At 42.7% G+C, this 23,064-nt stretch overlaps 1 protein-coding gene across 1 annotated transcript in view; it reads right to left on the reverse strand.

Annotated features, from left to right (window-relative positions):
• The window catches only part of SH3BGRL (SH3 domain binding glutamate rich protein like), a 63,358-nt gene that overhangs the window by 22,080 nt on the left and 18,214 nt on the right, over positions 1–23,064 (reverse strand). The window contains exon 2 of the mRNA XM_032796959.2: positions 4,928–5,113. Within this exon, the coding sequence (XP_032652850.1) occupies positions 4,928–5,113 (186 nt within the window). The remainder of the gene's footprint in view (positions 1–4,927; positions 5,114–23,064) is intronic.

The raw sequence follows: 23,064 nt of genomic DNA on the forward strand, positions 1-23,064 counted from the left end.
CTCCAAGGTTCTGGCAGCTAAAGACCAAACTGGACTCAGCATGGCTGTGCTCCTGTGGTAGATCCAAAGCTCAACTATGGGCAACTTACTAGAAGAGAGAGAACAGAAAGCTCAGCTGGGTCATTTGCAGAGGATGCTGACAGACTCAGTGTCCTGAAAAAAACTCTGCTCAGTACCCAACTGTGACATTGCACTCCATAAGGCTTTATGGAAATATGCTTATGAATGTATGTATGACATAACGGGAATATGCTATATGCCATGTAACATAGCTATGTAAAGGTTATGATCTACTGAACCTATTTATTCTACATTGGCCTGCTAAACCCAGGGTTGTGAGTTCAATCCTTGAGGGGGACATTTAGGGACCTGGGGTAAAAATCTGTCTGGGGATTGGTTCTGCTTTGAGCAGGGGGTTGGACTAGATGATCTTCTGAGGTGCCTTCCAACCCTGATATTCTATGATTCTATTTGTATGCATGTCATTTTTGGTTCGAAGTGATGAATATTGGCTGTGTACCTGCTTGATTTCTAAGTAGCCTTAGTAAAGCATTTGGTCAGCTTCTTAAGAAAGGAATGTGCAAGTTAAGTGCCCAATCAAGAAGAATTTAATGAACAATGGATCTTGGAAGGCTCCAATCCACATAAGAAGTCTACTTGATGATGTTCAATGCAGCATGTGAACCATGACTGCTACCTGTAAGTTCTGAGTCACGCATGGACATGTCACTTACCCATGTGACTCCAAAACTCCATCTTGGAGCTGGACTTTGCATAGGAGAGAGAAGGGGGTATCTACCCACAGGAGAAAGTCTATTTAAACCCCTGGGAGATCCCTGCATTTTGTCTTCAGCTCCACCCCCAGGGATACCTTAAAGAAACTAGAACAAAGGACAGTAACTACAGGGGATGTGAGTGATTGCTGGACCCAGACTAAAAGGAGATTAGTCAGTAAAAGGAAGCTTACTGGAACACCACTAAGGGTGTTCCAGCAAGTTTATCTGTATTCAGTTTTCTTACTGTATTTGGGTATGGCTACACTCAAAACTTCAAAGTGCTGCCGCGGGCGCGCTTTGAAGTGTGAGTGTGGTCGCAGCGCCAGCACTGGGAGAGAGCTCTCCCAGTGCTGCACGTACTCCACCTCTTCATGGGGATTAGCTTGTTTTTTTCACACCCCTGAGTGAGAAAGTTGCAGCGCTGTAAAGCACCAGTGTAGCCAAGGCCTTAGGCTCAGACTTGTGTGTTTTATTTTGCTTGATAATTCACTTTATTCTGCCTGTTACTACTTGGAACCACTTAAGTCCTACTTTCTGTATTTAATAAAATCATTTTTACTTATTAATTAACCCAGAGTATGTATTAATACCAGGGTGGGGGGAGGGAAACAGCTGTGCATACCTTTCTATCAGTGTTATAAAAGCTTTATACAGGGTAAAACAGGTTTATTTGGGGTTTGGACCCCATTGAGAGTTGGGCAGCTGAGTGTTAAAGACAGGAATACTTCTTAAGCTGTTTTCAATTAAGCTTACAGCTGTTAGGGGAGGTGGTTCAGACCTGGGTCTGGGTTTGCAGCAGGCTAGTGAGTCTGGCTCAAACCAGGCAGGGCTCTGGAGTCTCAAGCTGCCAGGGCAGGAAGGCAGGACAGAAGTAGTCTTCGCACATCAGTTGGAAGGCCCAAGAGGGTTTCTGTGATCCAACCCGTCACACCACCAAATTACAACAAAATACAATATCAGCAAATGCCACCAAACCAGGGAGAAGCAAAGAACAGTCTATTATCAAACTACTCTATAATTCTGTGCCAATCTTAATTACTGTATATGGAACTCTGATTCTGTGGTGATGGATGCCCTAGAAAAACGTATGATAGAGAAGCATCCCCTGTCATTACAGTTGCAGTTTTCTTCATTCCCTGTGCTAAACCATTGTCATGCTTCATCTGACAGCTACAGCTCTGCAATGTAAAGGTGGCTGCATTTAATTGGTAAAGAACATCTGTGAAGTAACTCTGCAGGTATACACATGGGCTCTGGAGTGCTGTAGAAAAGCAGGTGACACTGTATATAATTGAATGCTGTTATGAATGTTATAGGAGAGCTCTACAAAAAATATTTCAGAGGGGTAGCCGTGTTAGTCTGTATCAGCAAAAACAAGGAGTCCCATTCAAAGGACTTTCTTTTCAAGGGACACCACCATAGGACCTAACCACATCAGCCACACCATCAGGGGCTCATTCATCTGCACATATACCAATGCGATATATGCCATCATGTGCCAGCAATGCCCCTCTGCCATAAACATTGGCCAAACTGGACATTCTCTATGCAAAAGAATAAATGGACACAAATCAGACATCAAGAATTGTAACATTCAAAAAACCAGTAGGAGAGCACTTCAGTCTCCCTGGATATACTCAATAACAGAGTTAAAAGCGGCCATGTTTCAACAAAAATACTTCAAAACCAGACTTCAACGAGAAACTGCAGAACTGAAACCAAATTGCAAACTTGACACCATCAAATAAAGCCTGAATAAAGACTGGGAGTGGCTGAGTCACTACAGAAAGTAATTTTCCTTCTGTTGATACTCACACCTTCTTGTCAACTGTTGGGGATAGGCCACATCCACCCCGACTGCATTGACCCCCCAACTTGGTACGGCAACTCCCATCTTTTCATGTGCTGTATATTTATACCTGCCTATTTATTTTTCACTCCGTGCATCTGATGAAGTGGGTTTTAGCCCATGAAAGGTTATGCCCAAATATATTTGTTAGCCTCTAAGGGTATGTCTACACTATGAAATTAGGTCAATTTTATAGAAGTAGATTTTTAGAAATCGATTTTGTACAATTGATTGCATGTCCACACTAAGCTGGTGGAGTGAGTCCTCACTACCATGGCTAGCATCAACTTACGGAACGGAGCACTGTGGGTAGCTCTCTCATAGTTCCCGCAGTCTCTGCCACCCATTGCAATTCTGGGTTAAGCTCCCAATGCCTGATGGGGCAAAAACATTGTTGAAGGGGGTTTTGGGTACATGTCAGTCGTCCCTCCCTCTCTGAAAGCAACAACAGAATCGTTTCGTGCCTTTTTTCCTTGGTTACCCATCCAGATGCCATCCCTCAGCAAGCACGAGCAAGTGCAGAATGTGCCTTTGGACGTTTAAAAGCTCGCTGGTGCTGTTGGTCAGACCTCAGCATAACTAACATTCCCATTGTTATTGCTGCTTGCTGTGTGCTCCATAATATCTGAGAGAGTAAGGGGGAGACTTTTATGGCGGGGTGGGAGGTTGTGGGAAATCACCTGGTGTCTGATTTTGAGCAGCCAGATACAGGGCGAATAGAAGAGCACAGCAAGGCGTGTTGTGCATCAGAGTGGCTTTGAAAACCAGTTTCATGACTGGCCAGGCTTCAGTGTGACAGTTGTGTGCGTGTCTCCTTGATTCAAACCTGCCACCATTGTTGATTTTAATTCCCTGTAAGCCAACGACCCTTCCCCCTTCGAAATAAAGTCACTATTGTTTTGAAACCATGCATTCTTTCTTAATTAAAGAAAAAACAAAAACAGACAAACGGACATGGTAGCCCGGGTGGGGTGGGGGAGGAGGGAAGGACAAGGCCACATTGCTTATTGTAGCCACGCTAAAAATCAATCTGTTTGAATGACAGCATTCTATTGCTTGGGCCATCCTCTGGAGTGGAGCGGCTGAGTGCCCGGAGCCTTCCTCTCCCCACAACGTTCTTGGACGTCTGGGTGAGGCGGCTATGGAACACAGGGAGGAGGGCAGGCAGTTATACAATGGATGCAGTTGAGGTCTGTGCTCTTGTTGGCTCTCCTGCAGCTCCAACAGACGCATCATCATGTCCGTTTGCTCCCCCATTAGCCTCAGCATCACGTTCTGCCTCCGCTCTTTGCGCTCATTTAATTCTTTCCTGGCCTTTGCCACTGAATGCCTCCATGCATTAAGCTGTGCCCTATCAGTGCGGGAGGACTGCATGAACTGGGAAAATATGTCATCGCGAGTGCGTTTTTTTTGCCTTCTAATCTGCGATAACCTCAGGGACAGAGATGACAGGGGGAGTATAGAAACATTCTACGCTCTACGATTCTGGGGAGACTGCACGGTCACCTGTGCCGCTGAGTTTGCCATGCTGACCAAACAGGAAATGAAATTCAAAAGTTCCTGGGGCTTTCCTGTGTACCTGGCTAGTGCATCAGAGTTCAAGGTGCTGTCCAGAGCGGTCACAATGGAGCACTCTGTGACAGCTCCCGAAGGCCAATACTGTCGATTTGTGTCCACACCACCCCAAATTCGACCCAGCAAGGTTGATTTTAACACCACTACCCTCGCCGGGGAGGAGTACAGAAGTTAATTTTAAGAGCCCTTTAGGTCAATGGAACGGGGTTGCTCGTGTAGACTCATTCATTATAAAATCGACCTAACGCGGCTAAATTCGACCTAACCCTGTAGTGTAGACCAGGGCTTATGTGCCACAAGGACTCCTCGTTGTTTCTACAAAAGAGTTGTCCATATATATGTCAATAGTTAGTTAATAGATACATGCACCTCTTCATTACTAGCTCTCTCTCAACCATCAGTCCCTCAGTTATTAATCATTTCATGCAGCACAGTGCAGAAAGACTTTCATGTTCTGTTGATGGCCACATGGCACATAGTTTAATATGCAAGCCGAGTTAGTATACTGAAGATTTAGATTCAAATTTTGACTTAGTTACAAGGAAATTCCCTTTCTCATCATAGACAAAAAGCCACCTCCCACAATCACCACACAATTGATAGCCAATGCCTTCTCTGTTGCGTCTGGCATATGCCATCGTCAGAACAATACTGTAGTTGGCAGAAGGATAAAGCCTGGGAAAGTCAGAAAGAGGCAGCCCAGGAGAAGCTTACAATGGTTTCTTACCCCAAGATATCGGCTATCATTGAAGATTCGAGGGGGCAATGGGTTTCCACTCGCTGGTCGGCTCTCTTCCGGGACATTCTCTCTCATCCATTTCCGGTTCTCCTCATTGGCTGCAATATCTTTTTCTTCAAATTCAATCTTGTTGGCTTCCAAGAAACCTAACACATCTTGCTGCTGTTTTTTGATCTACAATAAAAGATGTGCGAAGGGAGAGAAGGAAATAAACCAGTCAGAGATCAAATAGAAGCTCAAAGGCAGAGTAATATATTCTGTGCAAGTCCAAGGGTGCAGGTCACTCAGCACTGTTATAAATTCTCTCGCTAGGCCTGGTTACTGCCTTTAAGAGAAATAGCCCATTGTACATCTCTCACTCCCCCTCAATATTCTTTTTGGTGTACATTAGTACAAAGTGCCACAATGACAACCCAGGAGACCAGATCCTGCACAGAAAAGGTAAAATGTGGGTGACTGCTACTCAAACATTCTCCAGTGCCCAGCACGGTGCTGCAAGCCCTGTAGCAGAGGGACTACTTCTAGTGGGGGCAGAGCAGTTTAGTCTCTATGTCCACTGAATCTGCAACTCCTCTGATGAAGCTGCCTATTAAAGTTCCAGATGTGATGGTAACTTGTGTATTGTGGACACCTGCCCTCTAGGAAATATGCTGTGACTTCTCTCCTCTCACCAAACCATTTCACATACAGCAGTGAATGGTCACCAGATCTCCCCACGCCCCCCGCTGAGCCCCAGTCACCTTCACCTGGATCCCCCGCAAAATCCTATTGCCCCTGAACCCGGAACCCCACAACGAACTCCTGTGCATTCAAATCTACCACTGAGCCACCCGCACCCAGATTGCACCACACAGAAACCTCTCACCTCACACTAAGTCCCTCCACACTTTGATCCTGCTGAGTTGAGCCTGCCCGCCCACACCTGGCGCAGAGGGGCAGGTCCCCCAGGTGTTTCTGGGGTAGGCACCCAACCCTGACACAGTGCAAGGGCTGGGCAGCCTTCCTGCTGAGTTCCTGTACCGAGGATGCGAGGGAGTTAGGGTGATCCCCCACCTCAGTGCAGCGAGTGGCCTGTGCTCCCCACTGCCATGCTGGAGCTACATTTATTGGTATATAAAATTAGAAGCATTTTAAAATATTGTGCACATAATTTTTATTTTTTTGGTGCAGAATTCCCTCAGGAGTAAATGGTGCATGTGTGCAGCCCACTGCTATATCTGTAGGCGCAGGTATGTCACACCCATTCTTCAAAAGCAGGTATCATTTGAATTTCGCCTTAATTCCCTTGAAAATAAGCGGAGCCCTACAAAATTGTAACTTATCGTTTCTAAACACTCCAGGGATTACAGACAGGAATCAGAATAGTCCCTCAGAGAAATCAAATATTGTCCAAAGAAGAACTGAATCCATATGCTATATTTGCATTGTATTCAACACACGTGTGTTTGAGTCAACATGGAAGATTACTGGAACATAAATCAGACAAGGCTCTCAAAGGGTCACAAGCTCAGAAAATTCAAAACCTATTTTTCTTCTGTACTTCAAAAGTTGGAGACTCAAGGTATATGCCATACCATCACATAATGCAGAGTGATTTAACAATCATTGCCTATAGTAAAGGGTTGCTTCCCAGCAAGCCTGATTAAGCCCCTTGCCTGCTAAACCAAGAGTTGAGTCTCTTTCAAAGAAATTACTCGGTTTGGCTCCCCATATGATTTACAAGACATACTTTAAAAGGCATTGTACATGTACACATGTGAGTATTCTAAACACAAACAGATAACCAAAATATTCCCTCTGGCTCTTCAGCTAGAAGAGATTCTTACTGTAAAAGATGTATGCACCGATATACCAGGGCATATTTTTAAATTAGGAGGTTACACTGAGAATGACTTTTATTTCACATTTTAGTCAATTATATCTGTTCAAAGACAAAAGGAGGTCAGTGGTCTTGCGGAGGCCATACCTATATGTCTAATGATTATCCAGGTAGCTGTAGTTTATTAACTAGAGTTAAGTTTGCTGGAGGAAGTAATTCATGGTGCAAACCTCTGACTTAAAATACATAGACCGATGGGAATCACAGGTTCAAGTTCCAGAAGGATTGACTCAGTCTTTCATCCTTCTGAAAGGGACAAATTGAGGGCCATACAGCTTACTATGTGTGGGTATTTCAGCTAAGATCCTACAGCACAGAGACCCTGTTTGCTCAGAGGTTACAGTGAACACCTCTTGGCAATTTCCATAAGATGAGGCTTGTTCAATTGTTTTTGGCCTAAAAATCTCTCCTCCCACCACTTCTGTGCAGTGTGATGACTGGCTGCTGTTCCTCCACTCCAGAGTTGGCCAAGTTTCAGCAGTGCTGTACAGGTGTCACTTGGGAAGGGCTTTGTGACTCACATTAGAATGAGCTGTGCTACACATCAGATACTCAGTGAAATCCTGGCCTTAGGGAAATCAGTGGAAGTTTTCCATGGACTTCAGTGAAGTCAGGATTTTACCCACCATGTTTATCATCGTCGTTCAAATATTCTACAATAGTCCTTATTCCCAGGAAATATACTTCTGATATTACATCCACCGAAGCAATGGGAGCATGTCCATTTATATGGTAAGGGAGGAGGGTTACAAACTTCCACTACTTTTCACAATTATTTTTTCCATCTGTTTGTTGTGATTTACTCAGAGTTGGGCTTTTCATCCCTGCCTTCATTTCCAGGGAAACCCTTAAAGGAAGTGTTTGGAGCGAACAAGATCCATTTGCATCCAATCCAGTGTCTCCTCTATGCTCCCACATGACACCAAGTGGAAACAGGGATCTCTACTCCAAAAGATTTCGATGGCTTCACATGAAAGTTGGCTTTGATTTTTGTCATTCATGAAATATTAGTTTCCTGATCGAGAGACGTCTTCTGTTTACACTCTGGTTTGCTTCTTTATGACTATACCAGGATGAAAGAAATTGTTTGCAAGGACAGGTATGGTTTACAATGAAAAAGCAGGATTTAACAGTAAATTTGCTTTCTTCATACTGCCTCCTTCCCAGTGAAAGAAGCTGATGTTCTGACTTTAGCCTAATTAGTGCATCCTGACAAAAGCTGAACGTCATATAGATGTTGAATTACTTCTAATTCAGGTCAGATACCAGACTCCCCAAGCAGCCTTCCCATATATGGACAAGTAAAAACACACAAACCCTCAAACAAGCAGATATGAGGTCAGTGGACAGGCATATGAGCTCCAAATATGGTAGCTGAGCTCCCCGGCTTGCAATAGGACATTTAAAAAGAAAGCAACAGCCACAAACTCTAGCTGACTGTAAGAGCTCAGATCAGAACATAATGCCTGTTAGACCATTTACTTTAGAGCAGGGTTTGTATATTTTATAGTTTGCTCTGGGGAGTAAAAGTTTGACCCTTTAAGCACACAGGGTTGAGTTTCTGAGGTATTTAAAGGGAAAATAGCTACCATCGAAATATACAGAAGTCTAGCCATCAGAATATAACACCTCAAAAGATGCCATTGAACTCTATTGTGTAAATTCGTATCTAGACAATTCTAAAGCATCAATTGACTCAGATTTTAGTCGTTCCTTTGTAGCCATTAAAATTCATAGTAGGTCAGTCCATAATATGGTGCAGTTCTACGTTTAGCTCAGTATCACTTAAAAATCCCAACAGTTTATTTATAACATCAAAGGGCTTAGGTGTTAGGGCACCCACTGCTGTAGTCTTGAAGAAAGCAATTAATGTTCCCCTGACTTCTTCAGGAGAGTGGCTTGCCTGGAGACTGCAAGATCCAAAGCAGTAATTATGGCTCAGAATATTGAGTCAGTGGAGTAGCTCAGACAGGATTAAAATCCGGATGTGAAGACTAAATATGAGAACATTACTGTGCATTAGCTGAAAAATCACTGCTAAAAAAAAAAAATAAATAAAATGAACAGGTTAATATCAGCTGGCGGAAGTAGTTCACGTTATAGGCTAAGAACAAAAGCATATTTCAACAGGCTCGCATCTGCCTCTAGAAGATAATGCAAGGGGGAAAAGGGAGACAGAGAGGAGGTTCTTCTCAGCCAAGTTATAAAGGCCTAAAAAAAATAAAAATAAAAGAAAGAGTTTTAAGTGATGCACTTTCCCCGTAAATGTTCTAAAGCAGGGGTAGGTAAGGGCCACATCTGGGTATGGAAGTTGTATGGTGGGCTATGAATGCTCACAAAATTAGGGGTTGGGGTGTAGGAAGGGGTGAAGGTTCTGGCTGGGGGTCCGGGCTCTGGCGTGGAGCTGGGGATGAGAGGTTGGGGGTGCAGGAGGGTGCTGCAGGCTGGGATTGAGGGGTTCGGAGGGTGGGAGGGGAATCAGGGATAGGGCGGGGGGTGGGGCACAGGAGGGGGTCACAGGTGCAGGCTCCCAGCAGCGCCTACCTCAAGCAGCTTCCAGAAGCAGCGGTAATGTCCCCTCTCTGGCTCCTACATGGAGGTGTGGCCAGGCAGCTCTGCGTGCTGCCCCATCCGCAGGCGCTGCCTCTACAGCTTGTTTCCCGGCCAATGGGAGCTGCAGGGGTGGAACTTGGGGCAGGAGCAGCATGCAGAGCCACCTGGGTGCCCTACCCATAGGAGCTGGAGGGGGGATATGCCATTGCTTCCAGGAGCCGTGTGGAGCAGGGCAAGCCCCCAACCCTGCTCCCGGCTGGAGCACTGGAGCAGGGCAAGCCCCCCAACAGGAGCTCGAGGGCCATCTCAAAACATCTGGAGGGCCGGATGTGGCACCCGGGCCATAGTTTTGCCACCTCTGTTCTAAAGAGAATCTTGACAAACGCCAACCAGGAACAGGAGAGTGCTCTTTATAACTGTGGGCTAAGAAGAGTACCTAATGCATTGTACTGGCTTGGTGGAACATCAGGGCATTTGCTTACTTTAACAAAAACAAAACAAAAAAAACCTTGGATTCTCCATAGACCTAGCCATTAACAGCTTACAAAAACTGATCAAGATAATGTCTAGTAGCCTCAGTTCCTTCATCATCAACAAAACCAAATATAAACAGACCCTAATTGAAGAACTTTAAAATCCTTCAGTAAAAATTCACAAAGCCACCACCTTATCCTCTTACCAATCGCCCATTAAAACCTACCTCTGCCATAAATGACAACAAATCTCTACCATCTGGAGGCTTTTAAGATTGTGACAAACTGCTCCCTCTAGTTTATGCAATCATGCCCATCTGTACGGTTACCTCATCACCCCCAAACCCTGCTTTGCCGGTTTACCTCCCAGTAGTATCTTGTCACAATCCTAGAGTGTGAGCTATCTGGCACCCGGACTAACTTTTTTGTACAGTGCCTAGCATAACAGGGTCTTGATCCCTGCCTGGGGCCATCAAGGATATGCAATATAAATCATAAAATGTCCTCCAATAAAATGTCCCCCTTAAGTACCATTCTTTATATTAGGTATCCAATACCCTTCACTAGATCTGTAAATCATACAGACAGCACAATCATGCAGAGGTGCTAAATGCCTACAGCTCCCACCGACTTCAAAGTTCAGCTATGAATCACTCATTGAAGTCAATAGGAATTGTAGGTGCCCAATACCCTGCAGAACCTGGCCCACAAAGATGACAAGTTTCCAATATTTGAGGGGAAGATTTTATTCATATTATGTGTCTGTGAGATACACCTGTCTGCTTCCCCGTCTATTGTCTCAGTGTTTCCTTGTGCTCCCATGTCTGTCTGTATCCACCTGTTGTCTCTCATCTTACACTTAGATTATAAACTCTTTGGGGCAAGGACTCTCTCTTTATTCTGTGTTTGTACAGCACCTAGCACAACAGAGTCCTGGTCCACAGCTGAGGCTCACATGTGTTACTGCAGTACAAAAACAACAACGCTCTTATTTTTTTTGCCTTACCTATGAAGGTTAAAAAATTGCCTGCTGCTGGAAGGGGGAAAAGTGTCTATTAGGCTAGGTCAGGTACAGTGGAGAAGGCAGACAGAGAGTAAGTCTCAGCACTGCTGTTAGTCACCCCTCTTGAGATGGGAAGCAGTTCTAGTTCCAAGGCAGCTGACCATAAGAGTTCCCCTTAAACAAAAACAAGCCACTGGTGCTGGAGTGGTTGGTGGTTTGCCACTGTGGAGTATTGGGGTGTAATCTAAGCTGTCAGGACCCAACTCATTTTACTCTGTCCGATCAGAGACAGTCAACATTTCAACTGCAGTGACAGGATGTTTCCACAACTGTATGAATGCCAGAATTACTCCTGATCGAGATCATCTCAATGGCTGGGTATAGTTTTGCAGAGCTGCCAACTTTCATTATTTTATCACATCATTTATGTGCTTTTTAAAAGAAAGATTCTCTTGATTTCAGATGCTCAAATACTACAGCAATGTAATTACCTAGCTATACCAATATACCACTGCAGCAATCTCACTAAGTTTTCACTTATTCTCAAGAGCCACAGTCTCCTTTTGTTTTCAGTAGGCCAAAAGACAGGTTTCCTTCAATAAAGATGACAGTCCTAATATCCACATGTGGACCACGCAGAGGACAAAAGCCTGAGACGCTGGGAAAATACACTCTAAAAATCAGCTCTTTTTCCAGGTGTCTCCAGTTAGACATGCAAAAAACTGAGGCACACAAAATCACCTGCCACTTTTGAAATTGTTGGGCTTAGTATAGTCAATGGCTGTCATGTTTTAAATCATGTGAGATGTCACAGTTAAGCACAGCCTGCTAATATCATTTTAAACACAACTGTCCTTGTCTAAAACGAGCGTGAAGACATGTTTACATTTTCCCAGCCCAGATGATACATGGGAATGGGTGTGGAAAGGTAGAGACAGTAGAGAGATACTAAAGCGATGGGGTGGTCGTGAAAATATGGAGTGGAGGAGTGAGGCTGAGAGAAGATAAATGTGGGGCAGGAGCACAGAGACTGAGGAGCATACAGGGGAATGTGAAGACAGTGAATTTAAGAGAAATATAAGGTGGGAGAGAGATTGTGAGATAGTCATGAGAGGAAGCGGAATGTGGCATTGGAGGAAAGGAGAGAAAAGATGGGGGCTGAGTGAATGCTGCATGCAAGTTGGACACAGAAAATTGATGGGGAGAGGAAAAATGACAGTAACTGAAGTCCCCATCTGAAGTAGCCATGAGGAAGGCCTGCATTTGTGTATGCTCCGTCAAGGATTAATAGTCAATTTAAATTATCACAAACTGGGGGCAGTGGTCTTTGCTTAAACATTCAGTCAGTCACTGGGCAGAACAGAAAGAAGTGTCATTTATTATGCCTTTTTAATCTCCATTTTTAAACCAGACTCACAGTTTATGACTGCTGACAATACTGCTCTCACAAAAGCCATGTTTTTTCCTTAGTATTTCCCATCTAGCAATTTTACTTTTCTTCCCATTAAAATACGAAGTTGCCTGATCTAAAAAACACCACTGCATCTGCTTTTCAGTGTGCCATTCATTCTGCAAAATATCTAGAATTACAAAACTTAGAGGAAATCATACACTTGTTGTTCATGTTCCTGAAACAGCGCTGAAAGGAATAATTTAACTACATTAATTTACTTCCCTGTTTGACTTTATCTTTCATTCTAATGAAGGAAATACCCTTACATTAGGTCTTATGCTAAGCAAACTACTGTTATTGTGAAATTGGAACCTTTGGAATGCAAAATCTGCATTAAAAACATTACAAGCAAGGGTCCCACCAATTCTTCATTCCTAGTCCATTCAGCCACTCACTCAAGTTAATGGGAGTTTTGGGAGCACAAGGACCCTTTCTTACTGTGTTCCAGGATGATGTTTAAAATAGCCTGTTCTCTAATTCACTTTAAAAAAAATTTAAAAAAAATAAAAATAAAAAAAGGGACTTTATACTTCTCCCAGAGCATTTTTTATGATTGGGTAATCTACTATAATCTCATTCCTGTGATGAATACACACACACAGTGAAATTAAAATGATATACATATTAAAAACTGGTTAAGAGATCTTAAGCTTTTAACATCACACATGCATAAACAAACATTATGTTTGAGAGTTAGTCACTATGAAAATACCAGCCCCTCATCTGATTATTAGCAAGACCCTAAACTAATGATTCTGAGTTTTACTCTGCAACAGCTGATTTCACTGAAGCAAGAAAAATCCAGATTTCAGCAGGCAAAAAGCCTGACAAGACCATCTTGTAAATGGATTTATTCGCAATTTAAGTCTTCGCCTATATTTGATCAGTCATTTGTCAGGTGAAGCAAGTATTGCAGTTCATTGGAGAGAAGCACCTCTATTTGAAAGAGCTGAGTGAAGCGGCAGACTTGAAAGAGCTGGAACAAAGCACTGCTGTGCTGCTTCCACAAAAAAAAGTTCCCTTCGCCTGTGATAAATCCATGTATTAGGGGTACATATGCTAGTAGAGAGGAGAGATGAGGACCTTGGGAGATACCTACAATCTGACACTGTTTAGGACTGCTCAGTTCTGGTCCCCTTTACCCCACTGCAGATGCTGTCAAAGCCACAGGAAAAGCATAACTATGAAGGAGCACAGGCCCAGAATAGCAAAGGAATGACTGCAGAATATTTCTAATTAGCAAATGGGAAAATGATGGATTACAATCCCACAACCAGTTTTGTTCCCTGGAAGGAACAGGGGGCCATTCCTAACAGTATTTTGCTGCAAGAAAAGGTTTATTTTCTATTTGTTAATTATTCATTTATTGAAGTGAGCTTGAGAGAGATTCCTGTTATATCTAGTGGGACTTTGACACATCCAGGGAGTATGATGAAAAAAAACAGTCTATTTTGTACCTTTGTACAGTGATTCCATTTTTTCAAGTCTCCCTATTTCTCTGTTTATAAACCAATTCACAGCAAACACTGTAAATCAATTCATGAAGCAATGGAACCTTGAGTAATTTTATGGATTGAGTGGTGCCACTGAACTCATGTTTGGATAACTCAACGAGACTGCTTATGTCCATAAAGTTCCTCTCATGCATAAGTATCTGTAGGATTGGAGCCCTGGTTATATCAAGTATCTGAGGTAGCCGTGTTAGTCTGCATCCACTAAAACAACAGGGAGTCCGGTGGCACCTGAAAGGCTAACAGATTTATTTGGGCATAAGCTTTCATGAGTAATAAACCCACCTGAAGAAGTGGGTTTTTTACCCACAAAAGTTTATCCCCAAATAAATCTGTTAGCCTTTCAGGTGTCACCAGACTCCCTGCTGTTTTTGGTTATATAAGGTGCAGCTAGCATACAGTATTCTATTCCATTAGTTAAGGGTGATGTATCCCGATCTCTATGAATGGAAGTGACCCAAGGCGACATTTGTAACTATTGATAAAATTAGCTCACTTTGTATGAGGATTTAAAATAATTTGATTAGAAAAAGATTATATACATATAAAATTAACACTAAAAATTAACCTTCCACTTCTGTGCCACTTTGGCACTTTGTCAATGTACACCAGATGAGGCTCTGTAGAGCCCTGCGTTGATACAAAATTTGTATCCGCATCCAAACCATGATCCACAAAAATGATCCATGGATTTGCAGGGCTTTAGATATAAAATTTGGATCCACATCCATCCACAAGCTGCAAAAACGGTCCACAAATATACAGCAGATAGCCGTGGATTTGCAGGGCTCTAAGAATCTGGCCTAGAATGTCTCGTGATTAACTCCATTTTCTTCTACCCAATATATTTGACAGCATCCTACATTTTATTACTTTTCTGCCAGCATCATGAAAAGATATAGAACTGGATACACTGCTCTGAATTCACACAATTCCCTAGCTGATTTCAGGACCACAGGGACTTCAATAGGCTTCTAAAATTGCAAACTCCCATGCACTCCAAAACCTTAAAAAGGTCCATCCATAACTAATGCAAGACCGTCTAATATAATACATTTGATTGTAATTTCATCATCACTGATAACTTGGAACATGTCACTCATTCAGCTTTTTCAGTGTCATATTTTTAATGAATGATGCCTCCTGTAGGATTTGATAATATTTTAGAACACTTTTTTGATAAAAAGGTTTTAAATAGGATGAGATCTGATTTATATAGGAAGTCAAAAAAAAAAGTCCTCAGATGAAGTTAACATTTATACAAATTCAATCGCTCTCAACAACTGTTGATTCTTTAAATTTGTATATAAGGGCTGTCAAGCAATTAATTGCACTGTTAAACAATAATAAAATACCATTTATTTAAATATTTTTTGGATTTTTCTACGTTTTCAAATATATTGATTTCAATGACAACTGAATACAAAGTGTACAGTGCTCATTTTTTTTTATTACAAATATTTGCATTGTAAAAAACAAAAGAAATAGTATTTCAATTCACCTAATACAAGTACTATAGTGCAATCTCTTTATCATGAAATTGAACTTACAAATGTGGTATTATATACAAAAAATACTGCATTCAAAAACAAAACAATGTAAAATTTTAGAGCCTGCAAGTCCACTCAGTCCTACTTCTTGTTCAGCCAATCGCTCAGACAAACAAGTTTGTTTACATTTGCAGGAGATAATGCTGCCTGCTTCTCGTTTACAGTGCCACCTGAAAGTGAGAACAGGCGTTCTCATGGCACTGTTGTGGCTGGCATTGCAAGATATTTACCTGCCTGATATACTAAAGATTCATATGTCCCTTCATGCTTCAGCCACCATTCCAAGGTACATGCATCCATGCAGATGACGAGTGCTGCTCAATAACAATCCAAAGCAGTGCGGACAACAAGAACATGTGCTGGGTCATCATCAGAGACTACTATAACATGAAATATATGGCAGAATGTGGGCAAAACAGAGCAGGGGACATACAATTCTCCTCCAAGGAGTTCAGTCACAAATGTAATTAACGCATTATTTTTTTACCAAGCAACATCAGCATGGAAGCATGTCTTCTGGAATGGTGGCCAAAGCATGAAGGGGCATATGAATGTTTAGCATATCTGGAATGTAAATACCTTGCAATGCTCACTATAAAAGTCCCATGCAAATGCCTGTTCTCACTTTCTGGTGACATTGTAAATAAGAAGAGGGAAGCATTATCTCCTGTAAATGTAAACAACCTTGTTTGTCTTAGCAATTGACTGAACAAGAAGCAGGACTGAGTGGACTTGTAGACTCGGAAGTTTTAAACTGTTTTGCTTTTGAGTGTAGTTATGTAACATAAAATGTACATTTGTAAGTTACTGTAGTGCAATCTTTGTCATGAAAGTGTATTTGTATGAGGTGAATTGAAAACTATTTTATCATTTTTACTGTGCAAATATTTGTGATTAATATACACTGATTTCAATCACAAAACAGAATACAATATCTACGAAAATGTAGAAAAACATCCAAAATATTTCATAAATTTCAATCTGTATTCTATTGTTTAACAGTGCTATTAAAACTGCAATCACTCATGATTAAAAAAATTAAAAGTTAATCGCAAAAGTTAACTGCAATTAATCGACAGCTCTAATAAATATATAAAATAAGTGAACCCTTTTATTTCAACATATAAGAATGGAAAATTATAGCAAGAAAAGATCTTCAAGTAAATCCTCAGTACCACAGTACTGCCCTTTCAATCACTGCAACTGAGGTGATAATACTGAAAAACGCTGTTCCCTGAAAAGGAAAATTATGACACAAAGAATACTGTACCAGTGCCAACACAAATTAATCTGCCACACGGAATCCTGCTAGACTGAGGTTTTAACCGTGTGTTGTGCATTAGACTAACATTCCAAAAAACACTACAAATGCACTTACAGATCCAAGTCAATAATACACACTACAAACTGTCCAGCTGAGAACAACTGCTGTGCTTCAGTCTTACTTCAATGGTTAAACAAACGCAGCACTATGTAGTCCAAGAAGTTAGGCAGCATGACAATAACCAATAAGAATATTTGGCTTTATTTAAAAAGTTCATACTGATTTTCTAGAGTCACGGGCGATCATTTGTCAGATTTAGCTGCCCATGTTGCACAGTGAATGCTGCTCTAACTAGCTAACAACATGAATGTTCAAACCCATATTTTGACAGGGGAAAAAATCTGCTTTTTGTGCTTTGCATGATGTTTCTGATACATTAGTGTCCTCCTGCTCCCATCATGTAGGTTGCTAAAGCAGAAGCTAATACTTGCAAATCAGCTGCTGAAAAGGTAAATAGAAATTTATAATTTTGTCTCCAAGTACAACACAAGTGTGAAAGTTCAGAAGCATGGCAACTGAGTTAAGCAAATTAAAGGTCATGGATTCCTAGAGGCACCCTCAAGTCTATCCTCCACCAGTGATAACATAACTCCGAGATTCTCTTCTGAGAAGGAATATTTGTAAGCAGAATCCATTCCTTGGCTGCATTAGAATTTTCTCCAGTTTATTGCTATAATAGGCAAGGAAAAGACAGTTACCTGTTTCTGTAACTGGTGTTCTTCGAGATATGTTGCTCATGTCCATTCAACTCAGGTGTGTGTGCAAGCCACGTGCACCAGTGCCAGAAGTTTTTCCCTCAGCAGTATCTGTAGGGGACCGGCTCTGCCCCCCCTTGAGTGGGATCCATATGCCACGGCATATAGGGCACCACCAGCCCCCCGCATCCTCAGTTCCTTCTTGTCATAAACTCTGACAGTGGGAAGAAGGGTGGGTCATTGAATGGACATGAGCAACACATCCTGAAGAACACCAGTTACGGAAACAGGTAACTGTCTTTTCTTCTTCCCATCATGTAGGGCAAAGCTACCCTGGCTGGGGCTACAGGGAAGAGAACATCGCTCCCCTGCGAGCAAGACTGGGTTGAGTGGTGGCTCTGTTCCGATCAGTACCCGTCGTGCCTCCTGGAGTTGGATCTGGATGACCTCGACATGCGCCTGGATCAAGGTCTCGGTGCCCAACAGCGCTCGGCGGCTCCGCGACGGCCCCAGGCTGGCAATCCATGCCTCATGCTTGACAGGTGGTACCGGGATGTGGAGCGGGACTGGGAACCAGAGCAGGCTTGATGTCGTGAAGATGCACCCACACATGCTGATGCCATCCTGGGGGATCAGCAATGGTCCAGAGAATGGTACCATCGGTTCATTGACCTGTCCCTGGAGTGGTACTACGGCCATGGAAATTCCAGGCGCTGACTCTGAAACTCCTGCTGTGGAGTGCATGCCTCCAGAGGTCTGTGCCCAGTCACTAGCGAGCCGCGCCTCAGGCCTCTCTGGCCTTGTCCAAGGTCCAGGGACCAGATGGGGCTGTGAAGCTTCTGCCCATCCTGGTCAGAAGCACGTCGGCTGCAAGAGGGTGATCGTTGGTGGGACTTCCCCCGTGATCAAGACCATTGCCGTAGAGGTGGAGACTGTGGTGGTCCAAACAAGGGTTTACCCCATAACTTGGACTCCTCAGGGGCCGGAATAGGCAACAATGGGAGGGACATCATCTCTTGCGCCACTTGCGGGGCCTTCGGCCTGGACGGTACCCGGAGCTGACGAGGACCTCTGTTGCTATCCAGGGTAACCAATGGGGAGCAGGCTGGGCTATACTGCTTGACCTGAGCTGGGGCCCGAGATCCTGAAAGGGGTGAAAAGGTGCCCGAGACAAGGCCTTGGTCCACCCCAGACTTGTCCTTCCCCTTGTGGGAAGCTGGAAATCTTCCTCACCCCATCTTCCTGGGCTTCTTGGCTGGAGCCTTGGAAGGGGACTTTTGCCAGCTCGCAGATGGTACCAGCAGGACACTGCGCATCGAGGTCAAGGTGCTCAGCACCAAATTGGAGGGCTGCTCCGGCATCGGGGTAAGGCCAGACTCCATGAGGAGCACTTTCAAGTGAATGTCACACTCCTTCATCCTGGGCTTGAAGGACTTGCAAATTCTTATCAGTAAAGTGACTTTTGCCCACGCATGGTAAACAACTGTTATGTGGATCACTAATGGGCCTTTTACAGTGATCACAGGGCTTAAAGCCTGGGGACTGGGGCATGCCCCATCCAGAGGCAAAGTCCCGTTTGAGACCTACTAAGTGTCTAAATAGCAGATAGGGAAACTAAAACTAGAGGGACACTATATACCTGGGGTAGGCAATCTGCGGCACGCAAACTGATTTTCAATGGCACTCACACCGGTCCAGGGGGCTCTGCATTTTAATTTAATCTTAAATGAAGCTTCTTAAACATTTTAAAAACCTTATTTACTTTACATACAACAATAATTTAGTTATATATTATAGACTTATAGAAAGAGACCTTCTAAAAACATTAAAATGTATTACTGGCACGCGAAACCTTAAATCTGAGTGAATAAATAAAGACTCGGCACACCGCTTCTGAAAGGTTGCCGACCCCTGCTATATACAATAATATACAAGAGGTAAATGAGTTTGAACGAACAAGAAACAGCACTAGCTGAAGCAGTAACAGTTCCATGCACCGTCACTGGCAGCAAGAAGGTACTGAGGATAGGGGGGTGGGCGCCACGCAGGAGGGCCCTATATGCCGTGGCATGTACAAGCCACTCTAGGGGGCGCTAGAGCCAGTCCCCTAGAGATACTGCTGAGGAAAAAAACTTCCAGCACGGTGCATGTGGCGAGCACACACACCTAAGTTAAATGGATATGAGCAAATCACTCAAAGAACCAGCTTTTATATACATCTATGCCAGATACCATGAAATATTTACAATGTAGTTCTCAAACAAAAGGACCACAATTTTGCAGATGCTGTCCACTCATAACTTCCATGAATGAAAGTGGTGCAACAGGCCCTCATTAGCCCCCAAGGAGGAGCTCAGAACTTTGCAGGACCGGCCCCAGCAGGTCTATCCCATTAGTCTATAAATCTATTCTATTTCACTGTCTGATAGAACATGCCGCTATTTTTAGAACTGGACAATCATCATTACAGAACTTAAACTACTTCTTTGGGATGGCTATTTTAAGACAACTATTACACATACCAGTGCTACCCTTATCTCCTCTAATGCTTGATTTCACTGCCATAACGTACAACCTTCTGGGCAACCACAGCCATGTCAACACGAAAGAAAGCATGTGAACTAAACCAAGCGTTGAGGATTTGAAAAGCTCATCTCAGCAGAGCTGCAGAAGGTGCATACATTTGTTCTTATTTCTGCATGATAGTCTGTTCAGACGGATACCATATGCACCCATTTTCTCCCTCCATGGCTCTTCTGGAAGTCCATGGCACATTAACAAATATCCTGCATACCTGTTATAGTAATGAAATCTTGTTGAAGTGGTCCTCTGCTAGCAAAGAAGCTGCTTTCAAATGCTTTTTTTTTCCTCCTCTGGATCATGAATTTTCAATGTTGATCGTGCCATCGTGATCTGGGCAACCGTTACCTCCATGCTGCATAACTGCCATATGCTTTGTCTGGGATTTAAGCTGGAAGCAAAAAAGGTGCTACAGCCTATGACTGTGCAGCAAACCAGCTCCTTACTGGGATGCAACACTGAAAACACATCACACCATTGGCTCTCCCAGCACCAATGCAATAACTTGGACATAATCTAAAAAGCTTCCAATGAGTCAAGATCCATCTGTATCTAGTTTAGTCTACTTATCCCTGAAAGCTTTCATGTTTCCCTCTGTCCCCTGCCCGTAGCATTTTCCTGTCCAATTCATTTCTGATTATGTTCAGCTGTATTTACTGTTGCTTCCTTTGACAGACCATTAATTAATACGCAGAATCTCACTGTCTAGCCTCTTTTAGCTGCAATTTGTGCCCATTACCTCCTTAAAGCTAAGGAAACAGGCTCTCTCGGAGACATTCACAGATAATGCACATACCACATATTTTAAAAAGTTATCGCCGCTGTTACAGTCTCAAACTCAAATTTTAAACATATGTAATTTGATCAGTATTTACAGTGCTCCTAAAGTACAAACGCAGAACTTTAATTGTGGAATTGTGGCAACACCTGAATAATTAAGGTTGAGCTCATTTTTAATGTATTTTAAATCTACTGAACATGAAGGCATCTTCCTTCAGGTTCTGTACACAACTAAGGCTTGGGCCAAATTCTGTCCTTAAACACATGCACAAAACCCACCCTAAGTCAATGGGAGATATAGCAGTCCAACTGAGAGAAGAATTTGTCCTTTGATATTGGTCTTTCAGAAGGCTATTGCAGAGGTTCAGGGCTTTTAACATACAGAGAGGCATTTTTTCAAAAACAGAGCTTCAGATAGTTCAACAGAGCTGTTTATTAAATTCCTGGTGTTGCTCTGATGCATTATTGTCATGTTGTGTATCACAACACAGCAACAAGTTCTTTCTCAATTCAAGCCAGTTTGGGAAGACTTTTGTTTGTCTGTATTTTGTTTACTCCCTCTCTTGCAGCCCTGCTCCCAGCTGCAGAGAAAAAGAGGGGATTGCTCCTTTCTAACCTGCTGAATTTCCTGTTTACTCCTTTTCCCATCCCTTTGCCTGCCCCTCTTATGTGAGCACTGAGGCAACTCCCACACACTTCACTTGCTCAATATTCCCTAGGCTGCCAATTCACAACAACAGTGTTCTGTCTGCTTTGCACAACATTCAGATTCACTGAGCAGTGTGCCAAGTCAGATGCACAAAATCCATGAAAGCAACACATATGGCCATCCAGACGAGATGCAGTCTGCATGCTGTAAGTTGTGCACGACAACTCTCTTCAGTGAGAATTTCTTCATGTACGCTCCTGTTTCTTTGCTGAAAAAATATGCAGTCTAAAGAATTAACAAGTGCCTGCCAAAAACTGAGAAGGCAACAGAAACCAAGGGTGTAGAACCAGAATTCTAAAGCATGTGCTTATAATGTAACATTCTGGATGGATTTGGTTCTCCTCCTATGCTTTACACAGCAAAACAGTAGTAATATTTATTCATTGCATTTTCTAATTACTAAACACTCCTCTCTGTAGCAGCTCGAAGTGCCATAACATTAATTAGAAGATCACAAACATAAAATAATATTTATTTTATTTCAGTGTTTTATTACCAAAACCAGCAAAAGCTCGCTATCATTACACACACATTTTTCCAAGAGCCCAGCGTACAAAAAAAAATGGCCTCCCTGCATTCTGGCTGAGGGTCCATAAGTTATATGGTCAGACTACTTTGCAGGAAAGAACTGACTTGCTTAACAGCCTGAGGCCCAACAAAGCGATTAATTTGGGTGGTAGTCTGGATAAACACTCAAGAGGCTCAATTCTCTATTCATTATATTCAAGCTATTCTTGGCTCCAATGCTTTTAAACACTGTGTCCAACATTAATAAACTAAAAACAATGAGCCCTTCACAATAAGATTGTCCATTATAATGGACAAATTGTTTAACATTCAAATATGATTTATTTCTAGAGCCAAGGGGGCGGAAAAAGTAGCTGCCCCGTTTAGTCCATCAATCACAGACCAAAATACCACATATTTTCTGATGACCGAATGAAAGGTAAAATAAGAAGAGGTAGTTGGTTTTCTTAAGGGAGGCAAAGATGTCAGCTGAGACTCCCAGCTGACAAGTTTCCAGCTTCATGCACATTCAACACACAGAATCAAATCTCCAAGGTTAGCTGAGAGTCAAATAGCTTTAGAAGCTGAAACAGACATAGCAGAAAGATTTATATGATAGGAGTATGTGGCATGGACAAGGGAGTCCTGCCTCAAAAAATGAAATGAAATTGAACTGGAGAGGAATAGCATCAACAATGAAGATCCCTGTGGGGCTTCTGAAGTATACCTTCTGGATAGTTAATTAAGGGCTCAATCCTGCAAGGAGCTGAGCACCATTGCAGACAATGGGCGTTGGGGATGCTCCACACTTCACAAGACTGCTCAAAACTTTGCAGGGTCAAATCCTTATTGACAGAAAGCCTGCATTAAGCCCCATTGCTAATCTGATTTTTAAATGGAATTCAATCTACAGGCTCTAGGTTGGCAAACATCAGATATTAATTACTAAAATGCAACAACAAATAACCTCAGAACTGCCATATGTTTGAATAAGAACAAATATTCCCAGAGGTGTGGTTTAGACAGTGAATACATTGACAGTAAATAATCTGGATTTTTAAACACTGATGTTCTTGATGCATCAATATTCCAGTATGCTTTATTATAG

This window comes from Chelonoidis abingdonii, chromosome 8, assembly GCF_003597395.2.
Source record: "Chelonoidis abingdonii isolate Lonesome George chromosome 8, CheloAbing_2.0, whole genome shotgun sequence".
Taxonomy (NCBI): Eukaryota; Metazoa; Chordata; order Testudines; family Testudinidae; genus Chelonoidis; species Chelonoidis abingdonii.